General features: G+C 45.2%; 1 protein-coding gene across 1 annotated transcript in view; it reads left to right on the top strand.

Annotated features, from left to right (window-relative positions):
• The window catches only part of LOC139418139 (solute carrier family 35 member F3-like), a 90,505-nt gene extending 67,592 nt beyond the window's left edge, over window positions 1-22,913 (top strand). The window contains exons 5-9 of the mRNA XM_071167358.1: window positions 1,435-1,545; window positions 14,893-15,018; window positions 20,790-20,982; window positions 22,032-22,121; window positions 22,675-22,913. Of these exons, the coding sequence (XP_071023459.1) occupies window positions 1,435-1,545; window positions 14,893-15,018; window positions 20,790-20,982; window positions 22,032-22,121; window positions 22,675-22,913 (759 nt within the window). The remainder of the gene's footprint in view (window positions 1-1,434; window positions 1,546-14,892; window positions 15,019-20,789; window positions 20,983-22,031; window positions 22,122-22,674) is intronic.
• Window positions 22,914-23,597: the final 684 nt, after the last annotated feature.

The following is a 23,597-nucleotide window of genomic DNA, read 5'->3' on the forward strand; positions in this document are numbered from 1 at the left end:
CTCAGAACATGAGAACATATGAAATCTGGTGGTTCCTTTTAACATGAGTCTTTAATATTCCCAGTTAAGAAGTTTTAGGTTGTAGTTATTTTAGGAATTATAGGACTATTTCTCTCTTTACCGTTTGTATTTCATATCTTTGACTATTGGATGTTCTTATAGGCACTTTAGTATTGCCAGCCTAATCTCGGGAGTTGATAGGCTTGAAGTCATAAACAGTGCTGTGCATCAAGCATTGCAACGAGCTGCTGGCAAACGCAGTAAAGTGCTGTTTGAATGAATGCTGCGTGCTGCTGCCTACAACCGCTCAGTCAGACTGCTCTATCAAATCATAGACTTAATTATAATATAATAACACACACAAATACGAGCCTTAGGTCATTAATGTAGTAAAATCCGGAAACTATAATTTCGAAAACAAAACATTTAATCTTTCAGTGAAATACAGAACCGTTCCGTATTTAAACGAATGGGCAGCAACCCTAAGTCTAAATATTGCTGTTACATTGTACAACCTTCAATGTTATGTCATAATTATGTAAAATTCTTGCAAATTAATTACGGTCTTTGTTAGGAAGAAATGGTCTTCAGTTCAGTTCGCAATGAGCCAGGCGGCCCAAACTGCTGCATATACCCTGACTGCTTGCACGGAAAGCAAGACACAGTTTCCCTAGTTAAAATAAATTCATGTTAGCAGGCAATATTAACTAAATATGCAGGTTTAAATTTTGTATACTTGTTATTTTAAGAAAGGCATTGATGTTTATGGTTAGGTACATTGGTTTAACGACAGTGCTTTTTTCGCGAATGCGCTTTTTAAATCACTAATCATTTGGCGAAGTAGGCTGTGATTCGATGATACATTAACAGGCACCTCATTGATTATATGCAACGCAGGACAAGCTAGATAAACTAGTAATATCATCAACCATACAGTATGTAGTTAACTAGTGATTATGTTAAGATTGATTGTTTTTTATAAGATAAGTTTAATGCTAGCTAGCAACTTACCTTGGCTCCTTGCTGCACTCCCGTAACAGGTGGTCAGCCTGCCACAAAGTCTCCTCGTGGAGTGCAATGTAATCGGCTATAATAGGAGTCCAAAAATGCCGATTACCGATTGTTATGAAAACTTGAAATCGGCCCTAATTAACCACCCATTTTGATTAATCGGTCGACCTCTAGTGCTAGCTTAGCGGTATAGCTTCCTTCTAGTGCTAGCTTAGCGGTATAGCTTCCTTCTAGTGCTAGTTTAGCGGTATAGCTTCCTTCTAGTGCTAGCTTAGCGGTATAGCTTCCTTCACCATCCCTGTCCCCTTACTGGACTCAAACTATTGATCCTCTGCTTCAAAAACGAAGCCAACGACACCATCGAAAATCTATCAATTGGGCGAAGTCATTGTAAGCTGTGACGTGATCCTGTCTCTAACACAGGCCCTGAGGAAGATCAACACTACAGACGTGTCAGCTCTGTTCTGCTGTAACAAGGCCTTCGTATTCCTGCTCTCTTGGATCGTACTGAGAGACCGCTTCATGGGGGTCAGGGTGAGTTACAGTGTGTGTGTGTGTGTGTGTGTGTGTGTGTTTGTGTGTGTGTGTGTGTGCGTGTGCGTGTGTGTGCGTGTGCGTGTGCGTGTGTGTGTGTGTGTGTGTGTGTGTGTGTGTGTGATGCACAAAGTCTGTCAGGAGATGTCCAGGGAACCTACGAAGAGATAACACTCTGACTGGAGATTCCTCCAGTTATGAGTAGATAAGAGTTCATTTCAGGGCTAGATAAAAATGTCTCCTAATTAAGATCACAGACTCAGTTTCAGTTGGACTAGCTAGGTCCTACCTAATTAAGACCACAGACTCAGTCTCAGTTGGACTAGCTAGGTCCTACCTAATTAAGACCACAGAAGCAGTCTCAGTTGGACTAGCTAGGTCCTACCTAATTAAGACCACAGACTCAGTCTCAGTTGGACTAGCTAGGTCCTACCTAATTAAGACCACAGACTCAGTCTCAGTTGGACTAGCTAGGTCCTACCTAATTAAGACCACAGACTCAGTTTCAGTTGGACTAGCTAGGTCCTACCTAATTAAGACCACAGACTTGGTCTCAGTTGGACTAGCTAGGTCCTACCTAATTAAGACCACATACTCAGTCTCTGTTGGACTAGCTAGGTCCTACCTAATTAAGACCACAGATTCAGTCTCAGTTGGACAAGCTAGGTCCTACCTAATTAAATCAAATCAAATCAAATTTTATTTGTCACATACACATGGTTAGCAGATGTTAATGCGAGTGTAGCGAAATGCTTGTGCTTCTAGTTCCGACAATGGTGTTAAATGGTGTTGGTGTTAAATGCCGAGCTGTAGTCGATGAACAGCATTCTCACATAGGTATTCCTCTTGTCCAGATGGGTTAGGGCAGTGTGCAGTGCGGTTGAGATTGCATCGTCTGTGGACCTATTTGGGCGGTAAGCAAATTGGAGTGGGTCTAGGGTGTCAGGTAGGGTGGAGGTGATATGGTCCTTGACTAGTCTCTCAAAGCACTTCATGATGACGGAAGTGAGTGCTACGGGGAGGTAGTTGTTTAGCTCAGTTACCTTAGCTTTCTTGGGAACAGGAACAATGGTGGCCCTCTTGAAGCATGTGGGAACAACAGACTGGGATAGGGATTGATTGAATATGTCCGTAAACACACCAGCCAGCTGGTCTGCGCATGCTCTGAGGGCGCGGCTGGGGATGCCGTCTGGGCCTGCAGCCTTGTGAGGGTTGACACGTTTAAATGTTTTCCTCACGTCGGCTGCAGTGAAGGAGAGTCCGCATGTTTTAGTTGCGGGCAGTGTCAGTGGCACTGTATTGTCCTCAAAGCGGGCAAAAAAGTTATTTAGTCTGCCTGGGAGCAAGACATCCTGGTCCATGACGGTGCTGGTTCTCTTTTTGTAATCCGTGATTGACTGTAGACCCTGCCACATACCTCTTGTGTCTGAGCCGTTGAATTGAGATTCTACTTTGTCTCTATACTGACGCTTAGCTTGTTTGATTGCCTTGCGGAGGGAATAGTTACACTGTTTGTATTCGGTCATGTTTCCAGTCACCTTGCCCTGATTAAAAGCAGTGGTTCACGCTTTCAGTTTCAGACCACAGACTCAGTCTCAGTTGGACTAGCTAGGTCCTACCTAATTAAGACCACAAACTCAGTCTCAGTTGGACTAGCTAGGTCCTATCTAATTAAGACCACAGACTCAGTCTCAGTTGGACAAGCTAGGTCCTACCTAATTAAGACCACAGACTCAGTCTCAGTTGGACAAGCTAGGTCCTACCTAATTAAGACCACAGACTCAGTCTCAGTTGGACTAGCTAGGTCCTACCTAATTAAATTACAGCAGACAGTAATTAACTGTGTCCTGGATTCCCTGTTCTAGTGGGCTTTAACCTGGATGAACCAGAGGCTAATGGCTCCCTGCCTCCCAGACTCTAACACTTCCCTTCTATTAAAAATTATATTGGGTTAGAGGATAGTTTGCATCACAAATGGCACTCTATTTCCTTTATAGTGCACTATTTTTTAGCCCTATGGGCCCTGGTCAGAAGTAGTATTACATAGGGAATAGGGTGCCTTTTGGGAAGCAGCCCAAACCCTCTCTGTGCTGGAGCCCTGCGTTCCCCGAAGTAATGAAGAGTATTAAGTATTAAGAGTTGAGGGCAAGGGGAGCTGACCTGGGTTCAGAAGAGTTGAGGGCATGGGGAACTGACCTGGGTTCAGAAGGGTTGAGGGCATGGGGAGCTGACCTGGGTTCAGAAGAGTTGAGGGCATGGGGAACTGATCTGGGTTCAGAAGAGTTGAGGGCATGGGGAACTGATCTGGGTTCAGAAGAGTTGAGGGCATGGGGAACTGACCTGGGTTCAGAAGAGTTGAGGGCATGGGGAACTGACCTGGGTTCAGAAGAGTTGAGGGCATGGGGAACTGACCTGGGTTCAGAAGAGTTGAGGGCATGGGGAACTGACCTGGGTTCAGAAGAGTTGAGGGCATGGGGAACTAACCTGGGTTCAGAAGAGTTGAGGGCATGGGGAACTGACCTGGGTTCAGAAGAGTTGAGGGCATGGAGAGCAGACCTGGGTTCAGAAGAGTTGATGACATGGGGAACTGACCTGGGTTCAGAAGAGTTCGGCATCACCCTGGGAGAAAGTTTGTCAAATTAACAATGTACCTTGCAGCACCAAAGGTATTCTGAAAAGTAGCTATAAGTAAGTTGCTGGATACAGTTCCTTGCAAAAGTATTCACCCCCCTTGGCATTTTTCCTATTTTGTTGCATTACAACCTGTAATTTAAATAAATAGATTTTTATTTGGATTTCCTGTAATGGACAGACACATAATAGTCCAAATTGGTGAAGTGAAATGGAAAAAAATACTTGTTTAAAAAAAGTATATGAAAATGCTACGAAGCCCCTAAATAAGATCTGGTGCAACCAATTACCTTCTGAAGTCACATAATTAGTTAAATCAAGTCCACCTATAATAAGGTCCAGAGTCTGCAACACCACTAAGCAAGGGGCACCACCAAGCAAGCGGCACTATGAAGACCAAGGACCTCTCCAAATTGGTCAGGGACAAAGTTGTGGAGAAGTACAGATCAGGGTTGTGTTATAAAAAAATATCAGAAACTTTGAAAATCACACAGAGCACCATTAACTCAACTAAGAGTGGCCAGAAAAAAAGCCATCGCTTCAAGAAAAAAATAAGCAAACACGTTTGGTGTTTGCCAAATGGCATGTGGGAGACTCCCCAAACATATGGAAGAAGGTACTCTGGTCAGATGAGACTAGAATTGAGCTTTTTGGCCATCAAGGAAAACGCTATGTCTGGTGCAAACCCAACACCTCTCATCACCCCGAGTATACCATCCCTGGTGGTGGCAGCATCATGCTGTGGGGATATTTTTCATCATCAGGGAATGGGAAACTGGTCAGAATTGAAGGAATGATGGATGGTGCTAAATACAGGGACATTCTTGAGGGAAACCTGTTTGTCTTCCAGAGATTTGAGACTGGGACAGAGGTTTACCTTCCAGCAGGACAATGACCATAAACATACTGCTAAAGCAACACTCAAGTGGTTTAAGGGGAAACATATAAATGTCTTGGAATGGCCTCGTCAAAGCCCAGACCTCAATCCAATTGAGAATCTGTGGTATGACTTAAAGATTGTTGTACACCAGCGGAACCCATCCAACTTGAAGGAGCAGGAGAAGTTTTGTCTTGAAGAATGGGCAAAAATCCCAGTGGCTAGATGTGCCCATTTTATAGAGACATAGACCAAGATACTTGCAGCTGTAATTGCTGCAAAAGGAGGCTCTACTTTGGGAGGGTGAATAGTTATGCATGCTGAAGTTTTCTGTTTTATTGTCTTATTTCTTGTTTGATTCACAATAAAACATATTTTACATCTTCAAAGTGGTAGGCATGTTGTGTTTCAAATTATACAAACACCCCAAAAATACATTTTCCTTCCAGGTTGTAAGGCAACAAAATAGGAAAAATGCCAAGGGGGGTGAATACTTTCGCAAGCCACTGTAGAACCAAGCTAAGGATGTCCTGGCTGGCTGAGAGTTCCCTTCTCTCTGCAGTGGTACTGAAAAGCCTCATGTGGAAACTGAAGTGTGTCCTTGTAATGACATGATTTAACTGTTACCTCTCAGAGAGATAGAGAAGACAGGAAGGAGTCTTGATGCAGAGCGGGGTTCCCGGGTCGCCATCGGGACCCGACAGAGAAGTGTGTCCTTGTAATGACATGATTTATATATGATCTTCTGAACTGAAACTGTTACCTCTCAGAGAGATGGAGAAGACAGGAAGGAGTCTTGATGCAGAGCGGGGTTCCCGGGCCGCCATCGGGACCCGACAGAGAAGTGTGTGGCGCGGTCTATTATTGTATAATAGTGGTATTGCAGTATGCAATCTGGCAGGAGTGGCTCAAACTCATGAAGCAGCCCAGACAAAAAGTCACGGTACCAAACATGATGTCCCACACAGACCTCTGTCTTGATGAACCTGTAGTCTACATTTAAAACTCCCTACTAGGTCCCAGGCAGTCCACGTATTCAGAGTAGAAAGACTGATTCAGCATCAGGTCCCCCTGGCCATATAATCATATTCATCACGATCTCAAAGGTCAAACTGATCCTAGATCCAGCCCTCTTATATGTATTCTGAGACTTTATAAATAGAAGTTCAGGTCTCTCTTGCAAAATATGTTTGATCTCACTGTGACTAATCCGGATAAATGAATGAATGTGTGTATGTATGTACTGTTTGTGTGAATAACTGGAGGGAAGATCTGGAAGGAAAACACCTAATCGGAATGTCTCTCTCTCTCTCTCTCTCTCCCTCCTGTCATTATCCCTCACTACCCCCATCTGTGATGAAAGCTCTGAGTAATCCTCCCATTTCTTTCTTTCTCTTTCTCTCTCTCTCTCTCTCTCTCTCTCTCTCTCTCTCTCTCTCTCTCTCTCTCTCTCTCTCTCTTTCTATCTTTCTCTCTGTCTCATGCTCCCTCGCACTTTCTCACATTTTTCTCCCTCTCTCTCTCTCTCTCTCTCTCTCACTCTCCCCATCTTTCTCTTCCTCTCTCTCCCCCATGTCTCCTCTCTCTCTATCTCTCTCTCTCTCTCTCTCTCTCTCTCACTCTCCCCATCTTTCTCTTCCTCTCTCTCCCCCATGTCTCCTCTCTCTCTATCTCTCTCTCTCTCTCTCTCTCTCTCTCTCTCTCTCTCTCTCTCTCTCACTCTCCCCATCTTTCTCTCCCTCTCTCTCCCCCATCTCTCCCCTATGACTCCTGTCTCTCTCTCTCTCTCTCTCTCTCCCTCTAATTCTCTCTCTCTCTGTCTCTCTCTCTTACTCTCTCTCTCTCTCTTACTCTCTCTCTCTGACTGTTGATGGGTATTGCAGTGTTTTGATGTCTGCAGTAATGCGGAGGATCTTGGATGGGCTTTCCTTCATATGAAAATGAAGAGAGAAGGGGAGAGGATACGAGGGGGAGAGGCTGGGGAGAGTCCAATCATCCCTTTGAAGTATGACAGTGTTCTGGTACTTAGCTTGGGCTATTTCATGGGTGAGGTGGGTGGATAGCTGTCAGTAGGAGAATGGTATATAAGGGATGGCATCTCTCCCATACTGTACCTACAGTGTCTTCAGAAAGTATTCATACCCCTTGACTTATTCTACATTTTGTTGTGTTACAGCCTTTATTCTAATCTACACATAGACATGGTTAATTGTTGCATTGCAAAAAATCATTTAATCTGTTTTAGAATAAGGCTGTAATGTAACAAAATGTGGAAAAAGTCAAGAGGTCAGAATACTTTCCCAATGCAATGCATGTACAGGTAACTGCCAAAATAAAGGAAACACCAACATAAAGAGTCTTAATAGGGTGTTGGGTCAAAACGAGCCAGAACAGCTTCAATGTGCCTTGGCATAGATTCTACAATTGTCTGGAACTCTATTGGAGGGATGTGACACCATTCCCCCATGAGAAACTACATAATTTGCCCTAGGACCATGCCCCAGGAATACCTGACATGGACTCCCCAATCCACCTGACCGTGCTGCTGCTCCAGTTTCAACTGTTCTGCCTTATTATTATTCGACCATGCTGGTCATTTATGAACATTTGAACATCTTGGCCATGTTCTGTTATAATCTCCACCCGGCACAGCCAGAAGAGGACTGGCCACCCCACATAGCCTAGGTCCTCTCTAGGTTTCTTCCTAGGTTTTGGCCTTTCTAGGGAGTTTTTCCTAGCCACCGTGCTTCTACACCTGCATTGATTGCTGTTTGGGGTTTTAGGCTGGGTTTCTGTACAGCACTTTGAGATATCAGCTGATGTACGAAGGGCTATATAAATACATTTGATTTGATTTGATTTGATTTGTTGATGGTGGAAACGCTGTCTCAGGCGCCTGCTCCAGAATCTCCCGTAAGTGTTCATTTGGGATGAGATCTGGTGGCTAAGACCAGGCCATGGCATATGGTTTACATCGTTTTCATGTTCACCATTCAGTGACCACTCGCGCGCTGTGGATGGGGGCATTGTCATCCTATAGGGGGGGGCATAGCCATGGTAGACAAAATAATGGCCCTAAACATGATGCTTAATTAACTCAGGAACCACACCTGGGTTGAAGCACCTGCTTTCAATACACTTTGTATCCCTCATATACTCAAGTATTTCCTTTATTTTGGCAGTTACAATATACAGGTATCTCAGAGTCCTGTATCTCTCTCCTGTAGTTTTATGTTGTTATGGAGAGGTGTGAGAGTAACATTGCCTAGGCTTTAGCTCAGCGAGCTAGCACAGTCTCCCTTGTGGCACATGAGACCCACCCAGGTTCTAACCCAATCAGTCACACATACATTTCTCAGCTGGGGTTTTGTCTTTTCATTTAACCTGTATTGAACTAGGAAAGACCCTTGGGGTTAGAAAGGTCTTCTGCGAGTGTGGCCTGGTGTTGTGGTGGAGTGGTGGGAGTGACAGACTGCCTCAGCAGAGCCCAGACCCAGTCTTGGTCCATTTCCCCATTCCCTGACAGTGGGTTTGCTGACACAGCAGTGTGTGAGAAAGGAAAACAAATTGCCGTGTCCAATCACTGAGGGGTCCGTGTCCCAGGGAACCAAGCAGCAAAGCAGCAGGCTTTCTCAGAGAAACAAATCTCTGTAGAGAGGTAACTGACCATAGAATATCATCAGGGGCGCAACTTTCACTGGGTAGGTTGGCTAGGCTGTTTGGGGTGTTTATCCGAATGGATAAAGAAACTGAAAGGTGCACCCCTGAATAGAATTACCATGTCAGTCATATTGAGTATACCCATGGGTCTCCCAGTCAAATTGCCATGGTATGAGGCGCGTTGTCCCTAGTCATTTTTATTTCTATGTGACTGACATAGCTGGCGTTTCTAGAGAATGGACATCCCCATTCAAGTCAACGTTGTGTAATGGGTTGACCTGGCAGGTCATTCTATTTTTTATGTAGCTAGAGAGGTGACTGAAAGGCAGGCAGCCTGCACTGCAGAAATCAAATCAAATCAAATCAAATTTTATTTGTCACATACACATGGTTAGCAGATGTTAATGCGAGTGTAGCGAAATGCTTGTGCTTCTAGTTCCGACAATGCAGTAATAACAAGTAATCTAACTAACAATTCCAAAACTACTGTCTTGTACACAGTGTAAGGGGATAAAGAATATGTACATAAGGATATATGAATGAGTGATGGTACAGAGCAGCATAGGCAAGATACAGTAGATGGTATCGGGTACAGTATGTACAAATGAGATGAGTATGTAAACAAAGTGGCATAGTATAGTATAAAGTGGCTAGTGATACATGTATTACATAAGGATACCGTCGATGATATAGAGTACAGTATATACGTATGCGTATGAGATGAATAATGTAGGGTAAGTAACATTTATATAAGGTAGCATTGTTTAAAGTGGCTAGTGATATATTTACATCATTTCCCATCAATTCCCATTATTAAAGTGGCTGGAGTTGAGTCAGTGTCAGTGTGTTGGCAGCAGCCACTCAGTGTTAGTGGTGGCTGTTTAACAGTCTGATGGCCTTGAGATAGAAGCTGTTTTTCAGTCTCTCGGTCCCAGCTTTGATGCACCTGTACTGACCTCGCCTTCTGGATGATAGCGGGGTGAACAGGCAGTGGCTCGGGTGGTTGATGTCCTTGATGATCTTTATGGCCTTCCTGTGACATCGGGTGGTGTAGGTGTCCTGGAGGGCAGGTAGTTTGCCCCCGGTGATGCGCTGTGCAGACCTCACTACCCTCTGGAGAGCCCTACGGCTGAGGGCGGTGCAGTTGCCATACCAGGCGGCGATACAGCCCGCCAGGATGCTCTCGATTGTGCATCTGTAGAAGTTTGTGAGTGCTTTTGGTGACAAGCCGAATTTCTTCAGCCTCCTGAGGTTGAAGAGGCGCTGCTGCGCCTTCTTCACGATGCTGTCTGTGTGAGTGGACCAATTCAGTTTGTCTGTGATGTGTATGCCGAGGAACTTAAAACTTGCTACCCTCTCCACTACTGTTCCATCGATGTGGATAGGGGGGTGTTCCCTCTGCTGTTTCCTGAAGTCCACAATCATCTCCTTAGTTTTGTTGACGTTGAGTGTGAGGTTGTTTTCCTGACACCACACTCCGAGGGCCCTCACCTCCTCCCTGTAGGCCGTCTCATCGTTGTTGGTAATCAAGCCTACCACTGTTGTGTCGTCCGCAAACTTGATGATTGAGTTGGAGGCGTGCGTGGCCACGCAGTCGTGGGTGAACAGGGAGTACAGGAGAGGGCTCAGAACGCAACCTTGTGGGGCCCCAGTGTTGAGGATCAGCGGGGAGGAGATGTTGTTGCCTACCCTCACCACCTGGGGGCGGCCCGTCAGGAAGTCCAGTACCCAGTTGCACAGGGCGGGGTCGAGACCCAGGGTCTCGAGCTTGATGACGAGCTTGGAGGGTACTATGGTGTTGAATGCCGAGCTGTAGTCGATGAACAGCATTCTCACATAGGTATTCCTCTTGTCCAGATGGGTTAGGGCAGTGTGCAGTGTGGTTGAGATTGCATCGTCTGTGGACCTATTTGGGCGGTAAGCAAATTGGAGTGGGTCTAGGGTGTCAGGTAGGGTGGAGGTGATATGGTCCTTGACTAGTCTCTCAAAGCACTTCATGATGACGGATGTGAGTGCTACGGGGCGGTAGTCATTTAGCTCAGTTACCTTAGCTTTCTTGGGAACAGGAACAATGGTGGCCCTCTTGAAGCATGTGGGAACAGCAGACTGGTATAGGGATTGATTGAATATGTCCGTAAACACACCGGCCAGCTGGTCTGCGCATGCTCTGAGGGCGCGGCTGGGGATGCCATCTGGGCCTGCAGCCTTGCGAGGGTTAACACGTTTAAATGTCTTACTCACCTCGGCTGCAGTGAAGGAGAGACCGCATGTTTTCGTTGCAGGCCGTGTCAGTGGCACTGTATTGTCCTCAAAGCGGGCAAAAAAGTTATTTAGTCTGCCTGGGAGCAAGACATCCTGGTCCGTGACTGGGCTGGGTTTCTTCCTGTAGTCCGTGATTGACTGTAGACCCTGCCACATGCCTCTTGTGTCTGAGCCGTTGAATTGAGATTCTACTTTGTCTCTGTACTGGCGCTTAGCTTGTTTGATAGCCTTGCGGAGGGAATAGCTGCACTGTTTGTATTCGGTCATGTTACCAGACACCTTGCCCTGATTAAAAGCAGTGGTTCGCGCTTTCAGTTTCACACGAATGCTGCCATCAATCCACGGTTTCTGGTTAGGGAATGTTTTAATCGTTGCTATGGGAACGACATCTTCAACGCACGTTCTAATGAACTCGCACACCGAATCAGCGTATTCGTCAATGTTGTTATCTGACGCAATACGAAACATCTCCCAGTCCACGTGATGGAAGCAGTCTTGGAGTGTGGAGTCAGCTTGGTCGGACCAGCGTTGGACAGACCTCAGCGTGGGAGCCTCTTGTTTTAGTTTCTGTCTGTAGGCAGGGATCAACAAAATGGAGTCGTGGTCAGCTTTTCCGAAAGGGGGGCGGGGCAGGGCCTTATATGCGTCGCGGAAGTTAGAGTAACAATGGTCCAAGGTCTTTCCTCCCCTGGTTGCGCAATCGATATGCTGATAAAATTTGGGGAGTCTTGTTTTCAGATTAGCCTTGTTAAAATCCCCAGCTACAATGAATGCAGCCTCCGGATAAATTGTTTCCAGTTTGCAGAGAGTTAAATAAAGTTCGTTCAGAGCCATCGATGTGTCTGCTTGGGGGGGATATATACGGCTGTGATTATAATCGAAGAGAATTCTCTTGGTAGATAATGCGGTCTACATTTGATTGTGAGGAATTCTAAATCAGGTGAACAGAAGGATTTGAGTTCCTGTATGTTTCTTTCATCGCACCATGTCACGTTAGTCATAAGGCATACGCCCCCGCCCCTCTTTTTACCAGAAAGATGTTTTTTCCTGTCTGCGCGATGCGTGGAGAAACCTGTTGGCTGCACCGCTTCGGATTGCGTCTCTCCAGTAAGCCACGTTTCCGTGAAGCAAAGAACGTTACAGTCTCTGATGTCCCTCTGGAATGCTACCCTTGCTCGGATTTCATCAACCTTGTTGTCAAGAGACTGGACATTGGCAAGAAGAATGCTAGGGAGTGGTGCGCGCTGTGCCCGTCTCCGGAGTCTGACCAGAAGACCGCCTCGTTTCCCTCTCTTTCGGAGTCGTTTTTTTGGGTCGCTGCATAGGATCCACTCCGTTGTCCTGTTTGTAAGGCAGAACACAGGATCCGCGTCGCGAAAAACATATTATTGGTCGTACTGATGGTGAGTTGATGCTGATCTTATATTCAGTAGTTCTTCTCGACTGTATGTAATGAAACCTAAGATGACCTGGGGTACTAATGTAAGAAATAACACGTAAAAAAACAAAAAACTGCATAGTTTCCTAGGAACGCGAAGCGAGGCGGCCATCTCTGTCGGCGCCGGAAGTAATCCGGAAAGAGTGAGAGAGAGAGAAAGAGGTGGGGGGGTTAACCCATTGTACCCCTTGGCTCTGTCCAGGTGTAAGCAGTGCTTAATTTGGGCCACATCCTGCCAAAACAGGATCTGGCACCTTTAAAAACAAAAAATATTTGTTCCGGTACCTCACTCTAATGCTCACTTTTTGTTCCGGCATTTCCCGATTTACAAATGAAGCACCGGGCATAACCACACGGGTTGTTTATCTTCCTGACACCTCTCTAATGCAGTGCTAATCCACTCTGCTGGCCCAAGCCAAGTCCCTATTCATTACACACACACACACACACACACACACACACACACACACACACAGACACACACACACACAGACACACACACACACACACACACACACACAGACACACACACAGACACACACACACAGACACACACACACACACACACACACACAGACACACACACACACACACACACACACACACACACACACACACACACACACACACACACACACACACACACACAGACACACACAGACACACACACAGACACACACACACACACACAGACACACACAGACACACACACACACACACACACACACACAGACACACACACACACAGACACACACACACACACACACACACACACACACACACGCACACGCACACAGACACACACACACACAGACACACACAGACACACACACAGACACACACACACACACAGACACACACACACACACACACACAGACACACACAGACACACACACACACACACACACACACACACACAGCCATCAATCCTTTCCTGTATGGGAGACTGTCTTTGCTGATTGGAAAGCACTGGGCCCTGGACCAGATAGTATATGATTATCATGACTGTGTTTGTGGTTGTGTGTGTCTTTGCATTGTGTTCACCATTACACCAGTAACAGATATTACTGTGGGAGGGAACGGCTGGAGGAAAGGAAGAGGGAATGGCTGGAGGAAAGGAAGAGGGAATGGCTGGAGGAAAGGAAGAGGGAACAGCTGGAGGAAAGGAAGAGGGAACGGCTGGAGGAAAGGGAGGGGGAATGGCTGGAGGAAAGGAAGAGGGAACAGCTGGAGGAAAGGAAGAGGGAACGGCTGGAGGAAAGGAAGAGGGAACGGCTGGAGGAAAGGGAGGGGGAACGGCTGGAGGAAAGGAAGAGGGAACGGCTGGAGGAAAGGGAGGGGGAATGGCTGGAGGAAAGGTAGGGGGAATGGCTGGAGGAAAGGAAGAGGGAACAGCTGGAGGAAAGGAAGAGGGAACGGCTGGAGGAAACGGAGGGGGGATGGCTGGAGGAAAGGAAGAGGGAACAGCTGGAGGAAAGGAAGAGGGAACGACTGGAGGAAAGGAAGAGGGAACAGCTGGAGGAAAGGAAGAGGGAACGGCTGGAGGAAAGGGAGAGGGAACGGCTGGAGGAAAGGAAGAGGGAACGGCTGGAGGAAAGGAAGAGGGAACGACTGGAGGAAAGGAAGAGGGAACAGCTGGAGGAAAGGAAGAGGGAACGGCTGGAGGAAAGGGAGAGGGAACGGCTGGAGGAAAGGAAGAGGGAACGGCTGGAGGAAAGGAAGAGGGAACGGCTGGAGGAAAGGAAGAGGGAACGGCTGGAGGAAAGGAAGAGGGAACGGCTGGAGGAAAGGAAGAGGAAACGGCTGGAGGAAAGGAAGAGGGAACGGCTGGAGGAAAGGAAGAGGGAACAGCTGGAGGAAAGGAAGAGGGAACAGCTGGAGGAAAGGGAGGGGAAAGTGAAAGTCAGGGACAAACATATACACACGCACAAACACAAACTCTGTCACTCTGACACACACACACACAAGGCCATTGGTGTGTGAATCTCTTCAGTGCTACTGTAAGGTCTCTGACAGTAACTTACCACCCTGGCTGGGCCCAAAGCTGCTCCAGGTTTTACTACCTGTCTTAGGCTGTGTCCCCTATTACACCATATTCCCTTTATAGTGCACTACTTGTAACCAGGGCCCAGGGGTGCCATTTGGACACATTCAGTACTTACTGTTTGATGATCTGATCTCAGACCAGTATAAAAGTACATCAGAAGTGGATCCTGGTGTGTCAAGTCAACAGTGACTCTTCTTTCTAAGCAGTAAAATGTATTTATGGTAGATTGAACTGCAGGTGAGATACTTGTACTTTCACACTATGAATAAATTCAGCTTGAATTCAAAGTGAAAGAATCCCGGTTCAACCCTCCCCTTCCTCCTTCTACACTATCTTGTCCAATATAGTGTAAGCAGTGCCCCACTCCTTAAAAAAACCTGCTAAGTGGTATATATTGTAATATGTCCTCTCTCCACCTTTCCCTGTGCAGATCGTGGCGGCCATCTTTGCCATCGCTGGCATCGTGATGATGACGTACGCTGACGGTTTCCACAGCCACTCTGTCATGGGGATCACCTTCGTTGTGGCCTCCGCTTCTATGTCTGCACTCTACAAGGTACTTCTCTACTCTATGAACAAACACGCAAACACACACACATTCTCACACACAGGACACATTTGTTTGCTTAACTGTGAGACATGGTACAGTCTTCTCTTAAAAGACAGAATCAAAGGAACACCTCATTCTTTGTGGTTGAAAGGAATGAATACATGGTTATTCTTTGTGGTTGAAAGGAATGAATACATGGTTATTTTTTGTGGTTGAAAGGAATGAATACATGGTTATTCTTTGTGATTGGAAGGAATGAATACATGGTTATTCTTTGTGGTTGAAAGGAATGACTACATGGTTATTCTTTGTGGTTGAAAGGAATGAATACATGGTTATTCTTTGTGGTTGAAAGGAATGACTACATGGTTATTCTTTGTGGTTGAAAGGAATGAATACATGGTTATTTTTTGTGGTTGAAAGGAATGAATACATGGTTATTCTTTGTGATTGGAAGGGGGTGTGTACATGGTTATTCTTTGTGATTGAAAGGAATGAATACATGGTTATTCTTTGTGGTTGAAAGGAATGAATACATGGTTATTTTTTGTGGTTGAAAGGAATGAATACATGGTTATTCTTTGTGATTGGAAGGGGGTGTGTACATGGTTATTCTTTGTGATTGGAAGGGGGTGTGTACATGGTTATTCTTTGTGGTTGGAAGGGGGTGTGTACATGGTTATTCTTTGTGGTTGGAAGGGGGTGTGTACATGGTTATTCTTTGTGATTGGAAGGGGGTGTGTACATGGTTATTCTTTGTGATTGGAAGGGGGTGTGTACATGGTTATTCTTTGTGATTGGAAGGGGGTGTGTACATGGTTATTCTTTGTGATTGGAAGGGGGTGTGTACATGGTTATTCTTTGTGATTGGAAGGGGGTGTGTACATGGTTATTCTTTGTGATTGGAAGGGGGTGTGTACATGGTTATTCTTTGTGATTGGAAGGGGGTGTGTACATGGTTATTCTTTGTGATTGGAAGGGGGTGTGTACATGGTTATTCTTTGTGATTGGAAGGGGGTGTGTACATGGTTATTCTTTGTGATTGGAAGGGGGTGTGTACATGGTTATTCTTTGTGGTTGGAAGGGGGTGTGTACATGGTTATTCTTTGTGATTGGAAGGGGGTGTGTACATGGTTATTCTTTGTGGTTGGAAGGGGGTGTGTACATGGTTATTCTTTGTGATTGGAAGGGGGTGTGTACATGGTTATTCTTTGTGATTGGAAGGGGGTGTGTACATGGTTATTCTTTGTGATTGGAAGGGGGTGTGTACATGGTTATTCTTTGTGATTGGAAGGGGGTGTGTACATGGTTATTCTTTGTGATTGGAAGGGGGTGTGTACATGGTTATTCTTTGTGATTGGAAGGGGGTGTGTACATGGTTATTCTTTGTGATTGGAAGGGGGTGTGTACATGGTTATTCTTTGTGATTGGAAGGGGGTGTGTACATGGTTATTCTTTGTGGTTGGAAGGGGGTGTGTACATGGTTATTCTTTGTGATTGGAAGGGGGTGTGTACATGGTTATTCTTTGTGATTGGAAGGGGGTGTGTACATGGTTATTCTTTGTGATTGGAAGGGGGTGTGTACATGGTTATTCTTTGTGATTGGAAGGGGGTGTGTACATGGTTATTCTTTGTGATTGGAAGGGGGTGTGTACATGGTTATTCTTTGTGATTGGAAGGGGGTGTGTCAGTTCTGAGACCTTTTATGTGTCTCCATTTTTCTTTTCTCCTTCAGTGAGATGAAGATGTCCTCAAAAGGTTTCAAACAATAAATCACCCAAACATCCTCCTTTATGAGATACAGTTTAGGAGCAACGTTAGGTCTCATGTAAGGAGTCTTTGTGCATACAGGGACAGGCTCGTGAGTCTCCTTAGATTTGTTCCTTATATAATCAGGTAACAGGAGACTAGATTAGATATTATGAAATACTATGAATCATTCTAAAAAATCTTGTATGGGCTAAACGGGCCGTAATTTGGTGTTTCATTTGATAGACCTGCAGATGTTCAGACTGTGACAGGCAGATCCTTATAGATTCTTCAGGCAGGCAGGAGGCAGGCAGGCAGGAGGCAGGCAGGCAGGAGGCAGGCAGGAAAGCAGGCAGGCAGGCTGACAGACAGACAGACAGACAGACAGACAGATAGCATATCAGCCAAAAACACGTTTCCCTAGAACTACACAGCTGATTCAAATAATGAACTCATCATCAAGATTTGATTATTTGAATAAGCTGTGTAGTGCTAGGGCAACAACCAAAACGTGCACCCCTTAGTTTGGGAAACACTGGTGACTGCCCGTGGTGGACAGACACAGACACAAAGAGGGATTGATGGGTATATAATATGGCTGCTCTGTGGTGTCTCCTGTTCTATATTATGGCTGTTCTGTGTCATCTCCTGTTCTATAATATGGCTGTTCTGTGGTGTCTCCTGTTCTATAATATGGCTGTTCTGTGGTGTCTCCTGTTCTAATATATGGCTGTTCTGTGTCATCTCCTGTTCTATAATATGGCTGTTCTGTGGTGTCTCCTGTTCTAATATATGGCTGTTCTGTGTCATCTCCTGTTCTATAATATGGCTGTTCTGTGGTGTCTCCTGTTCTATAATATGGCTGTTCTGTGGTGTCTCCTGTTCTATAATATGGCTGTTCTGTGGTGTCTCCTGTTCTATAATATGGCTGTTCTGTGGTGTCTCCTGTTCTATAATATGGCTGTTCTGTGGTGTCTCCTGTTCTATAATATGGCTGTTCTGTGGTGTTTCCTGTTCTATAATATGGCTGTTCTGTGTCATCTCCTGTTCTATAATATGGCTGTTCTGTGGTGTCTCCTGTTCTATAATATGGCTGTTCTGTGGTGTCTCCTGTTCTATAATATGGCTGTTCTGTGTCATCTCCTGTTCTATAATATGGCTGTTCTGTGGTGTCTCCTATTCTATAAGATGGCTGTTCTGTGGTGTCTCCTGTTCTATAATATGGCTGTTCTGTGGTGTCGCATGTTCTAATATATGGCTGTTCTGTGTCATCTCCTGTTCTATAATATGGCTGTTCTGTGGTGTCTCCTGTTCTATAATATGGCTGTTCTGTGTCATCTCCTGTTCTATAATATGGCTGTTCTGTGGTGTCTCCTATTCTATAATATGGCTGTTCTGTGGTGTCTCCTATTCTATAATATAGCTGTTCTGTGGTGTCTCCTATTCTATAATATGGCTTTTCTGTGGTGTCTCCTATTCTATAATATACAGTGCCTTGCGAAAGTATTCGGCCCCCTTGAACTTTGCAACCTTTTGCCACATTTCAGGCTTCAAACATAAAGATATAAAACTGTATTTTTTTGTGAAGAATCAACAACAAGTGGGACACAATCATGAAGTGGAACGACATTTATTGGATATTTCAAACTTTTTTAACAAATCAAAAACTGAAAAATTGGGCGTGCAAAATTATTCAGCCCCTTTACTTTCAGTGCAGCAAACTCTCTCCAGAAGTTCAGTGAGGATCTCTGAATGATCCAATGTTGACCTAAATGACTAATGATGATAAATACAATCCACCTGTGTGTAATCAAGTCTCCGTATAAATGCACCTGCACTGTGATAGTCTCAGAGGTCCGTTAAAAGCGCAGAGAGCATCATGAAGAACAAGGAACACACCAGGCAGGTCCGAGATACTGTTGTGAAGAAGTTTAAAGCCGGATTTGGATACAAAAAGATTTCCCAAGCTTTAAACATCCCAAGGAGCACTGTGCAAGCGATAATATTGAAATGGAAGGAGTATCAGACCACTGCAAATCTACCAAGACCTGGCCGTCCCTCTAAACTTTCAGCTCATACAAGGAGAAGACTGATCAGAGATGCAGCCAAGAGGCCCATGATCACTCTGGATGAACTGCAGAGATCTACAGCTGAGGTGGGAGACTCTGTCCATAGGACAACAATCAGTCGTATATTGCACAAATCTGACCTTTATGGAAGAGTGGCAAGAAGAAAGCCATTTCTTAAAGATATCCATAAAAAGTGTTGGTTAAAGTTTGCCACAAGCCACCTGGGAGACACACCAAACATGTGGAAGAAGGTGCTCTGGTCAGATGAAACCAAAATTGAACTTTTTGGCAACAATGCAAAACGTTATGTTTGGCGTAAAAGCAACACACCATCCCCACTGTCAACACATGGTGGTGGCAGCATCATGGTTTGGGCCTGCTTTTCTTCACCAGGGACGGGGAAGATGGTTAAAATTGATGGGAAGATGGATGGAGCCAAATACAGGACCATTCTGGAAGAAAACCTGATGGAGTCTGCAAAAGACCTGAGACTGGGACGGAGATTTGTCTTCCAACAAGACAATGATCCAAAACATAAAGCAAAATCTACAATGGAATGGTTCAAAAATAAACATACCCAGGTGTTAGAATGGCCAAGTCAAAGTCCAGACCTGAATCCAATCGAGAATCTGTGGAAAGAACTGAAAACTGCTGTTCACAAATGCTCTCCATCCAACCTCACTGAGCTCGAGCTGTTTTGCAAGGAGGAATGGGAAAAAATTTCAGTCTCTCGATGTGCAAAACTGATAGAGACATACCCCAAGCGACTTACAGCTGTAATCGCAGCAAAAGGTGGCGCTACAAAGTATTAACTTAAGGGGGCTGAATAATTTTGCACGCCCAATTTTTCAGTTTTTGATTTGTTAAAAAAGTTTGAAATATCCAATAAATGTCGTTCCACTTCATGATTGTGTCCCACTTGTTGTTGATTCTTCACAAAAAAATACACTTTTATATCTTTATGTTTGAAGCCTGAAATGTGGCAAAAGGTCGCAAAGTTCAAGGGGGCCGAATACTTTCGCAAGGCACTGTAGCTGTTCTGTGGTGTCTCCTATTCTATAATATAGCTGTTCTGTGGTGTCTCCTGTTCTATAATATGGCTGTTCTGTGGTGTCTCCTGTTCTATAATATGGCTGTTCTGTGGTGTCTCCTGTTCTATAATATGGCTGCTCTGTGGTGTCTCCTGCCCCGCTGTCACAATGGCCTAATGTGTTCAACAGACAGCGGTGGCAGAGTGCCAGGCCAGGGAGACGGTTGGCAGGTACTCCCTCTCTCTTTGGTCTGCCCGCATGTTCTCGTTAAGGGGGCCGGAAAAGGGGGTGAATGTATGCGGTACCTACAGTACCTGATGCATCAACTCCCTCCCTCCTATCACTCTCCTCTATCCCTTTCCCTCTCCCCCTGGATCACAGTCCCCTCTTTGTTTTTACACTGCTGCTACTCGCTGTTTATTATCTATGCATAGTCACTTTACAAATGACCTCGGCTAACCTGTACCCCCGCACATTGACTCTGTACCCCCTGTATATGGGGCAGCAGGGTAGCCTATTGGTTAGAGTGTTGGACTAGTAACCGGAAGGTTGCAAGTTCAAATCCCCGAGCTGACAAGGTACAAATCTGTCATTCTTCCCCTGAACAGGCAGTTAACCCACTGTCATTGTAAATAAGAATTTGTTCTTAACTGACTTGCCTAGTTAAATAAAGGAAAACTTAAAAATATATATATACCCTCATTATTGTTATATAATTTTCTTGTGTTACTTTTTTGATTTAATAATTTTTTTAAACTTTAGTTTATTTAGTAAATGTTTTTTTAACTCTATTTCTTCAACAACTTGGTTAAGGGCTTGTAAGTAAGCATTTAACAGTAAGTTCTACACCTGTTGTAATTGGCGCATGTGACAAATACAATTTGATTTGATCCTATTTGTCTCTCTCTTTCTCTCTCTCTCTCCACAGGTGCTCTTTAAAATGGTCCTGGGCAGTGCCAAGTTTGGGGAGGCAGCGCTCTTTCTGACCATCGTCGGTGGGGCTAATTTTGTGTTCATCAGCTTTGTGCCAGTCATCCTGTACTTCACCCATGTGGAATACTTTGGTTCTCTTGAGGACATCCCCTGGTTATACCTCTGTGGGGTAGCAGGCCTGCTCTTTGGTAAGCACTGACTTCTGGAGATTACTTTCAGTGTGGAGGCTGATGCAAACCTGCAACCAGTGTAGAGACTGATTCAAACCTCAACCAGTGTGGGGACTGATGCAAACCTTAACCAGTGTGGAGACTGATACAAACCTCTACCAGTGTGGAGACTGATGCAAACCTCAACCAGTGTGGAGACTGATACAAACCTCAACCAGTGTGGAGACTGATACAAACCTCAACCAGTGTGGAGACTGATGCAAACCTCAACCAGTGTGGAGACTGATACAAACCTCAACCAGTGTGGAGACTGATACAAACCTCAACCAGTGTAGAGACTGATACAACCCTCAACCAGTGTAGAGACTGATACAACCCTCAACCAGTGTAGAGACTGATACAACCCTCAACCAGTGTAGAGACTGATACAACCCTCAACCAGTGTGGAGACTGATACAAACCTCAACCAGTGTAGAGACTGATGCAATCCTCAACCAGTGTAGAGACTGATACAAACCTCAACCAGTGTGGAGACTGATGCAAACCTGCAACCAGTGTAGAGACTGATGCAAACCTCAACCAGTGTAGAGACTGATACAAACCTGCAACCAGTGTAGAGACTGATACAAACCTGCAACCAGTGTAGACACTGATACAAACCTCAACCAGTGTAGAGACTGATACAAACCTGCAACCAGTGTAGAGACTGATACAAACATGCAACCAGTGTGGAGACTGATACAAACCTCAACCAGTGTAGAGACTGATACAAACCTCAACCAGTGTGGAGACTGATACAAACCTCAACCAGTGTGGAGACTGATACAAACCTCTACCAGTGTGGAGACTGATACAAACCTCAGCCAGTGTGGAGACTGATACAACCCTCAACCAGTGTGGAGACTGATGCAACCCCCCCCCCCCCCCCCCCCTCCCGCCCACCCAATGAATTGAGTTAATAGGCTGCATTGAAAAGTTGCCTTATACTTGCTGACTAGTTTCTCTTTTTGACTGTGAGTGAAATAGTTGTAGTTAATAAGTAAAGTTTAACTTTTTCTCCTCCACAGCTTTCAATATCCTGGTGAACTTTGGCATTGCCATCACGTACCCCACATTAATCTCTCTGGGCATCGTCCTGAGTGTCCCTGTCAATGCCAGTAAGTCTCTGCTCCTTCTCCTCCAACTCTACTGTGTCCTTGTCCTTTTCTCCAGATATTTATCCCATCCAATGGAACAACCTTAACTCAGGCCGGGATTCAATTATAGGAGTTGTGGTTTTTAAAGGTAATGTTACCTCATTCACAGAGATCCCATTCACGGTAAACGCTGTATATGTCGGTTCAATCGGGAAATTGCTTTTCAAAGCCGCAATGCCTATAATCCGCAATGAAATTGAATCCCGGCCTCCCTGGTTAACTTTCCTATTTCCCTGGAAATAATCAGAATTCAAGAAAACATTGCAGTTTTGAAAACATAGCTTGTCCCCCAAAAAAGTGATCTCTTGGCACAACTTACCCCGAGTGAAACAAGGGTGTCTCAACTTCCCCCTTTGACTCAACTTCCCCCCTCTCCCCTAGTGTTGATTCAGATTGATGTGTTGTGTTGGGGACCTGTTTGTGTTAAAGTTATGTCACTTCTGTCAGCGTTATGTTATGAAGGCCTGATCATTAAGTTGGAGGTAATATAAGCCCTTGTTATGTTGTGTTCCAGTGGTTGACCTGTACACATGTGAGATCCACTTCAACGCAGTGCGTCTGATCGCCGTGGTGATCATCTGCCTGGGCTTCCTGATGTTGCTGCTTCCAGAGGACTGGGACCAGTGCTTCATCCAGCTCCATGCTAAGCTGCAGAGTAAACGGGAGGAGCCAGCCGAGGAGGAGGCAGGGCCCGGCTCCAGCCTCAACTGGAGCAGGAGAGCAAGGCCCTCCATGTCTACCTTTACACACTGACCACTGTTTAATGTGGAGGGATGGACGGATGGACACACTGAAACAGACAGGCAGAGGCAAACACGCACACGAATGGATGAATGAACAGATGGACAGATACAGACACACATACAGTGTACAGACACACATACCGATACACACACACACACACACCTTGGACACTTGATTGCCATGATGACCTGCATGGTCGACCTCTGCCCTCCGCCCTCCGCCCTCTCTCTCTCTTTCCCCTTCCCTCTCACTAGTTTCTGCCTGGAAACCTTTCTGTTGGTCTGTCAGTCCGTCTGGGTCTGTTCAAGACCTTTTCATTTCACTGCAAAAAGCACTGATATCAATTATTTCCTACTTGACCTCCACCATTTTAGAAGTCATCAGAGTTGGTGCATGGGCTCACGTCATTTAGCAGTACCTCAAAGTCATTCCATTGGACTGATACATTTATTTACATCATGCCTCGGAAGACTTTCGAACTTGCCTTTGCTTTTCAAAAGACAAGGATAGATTGACAGACTAATAATTGTTACATTTTTTTGTCAGTTTTTGTCAGACTGATGATGGACTTTCTGGCTTTAACATCATGTTCCTATCAACCTTCAAGATCCAAAGAAGAAGAGAACCAGGAGAGACGGAGTTCTAGTGGGCATGTTCCTGTTGTCCCTCAGGTGTCAAGATCATGTTCCCATC

Source organism: Oncorhynchus clarkii, chromosome 1 (genome assembly GCF_045791955.1).
Source record: "Oncorhynchus clarkii lewisi isolate Uvic-CL-2024 chromosome 1, UVic_Ocla_1.0, whole genome shotgun sequence".
Classification (NCBI taxonomy): Eukaryota; Metazoa; Chordata; class Actinopteri; order Salmoniformes; family Salmonidae; genus Oncorhynchus; species Oncorhynchus clarkii.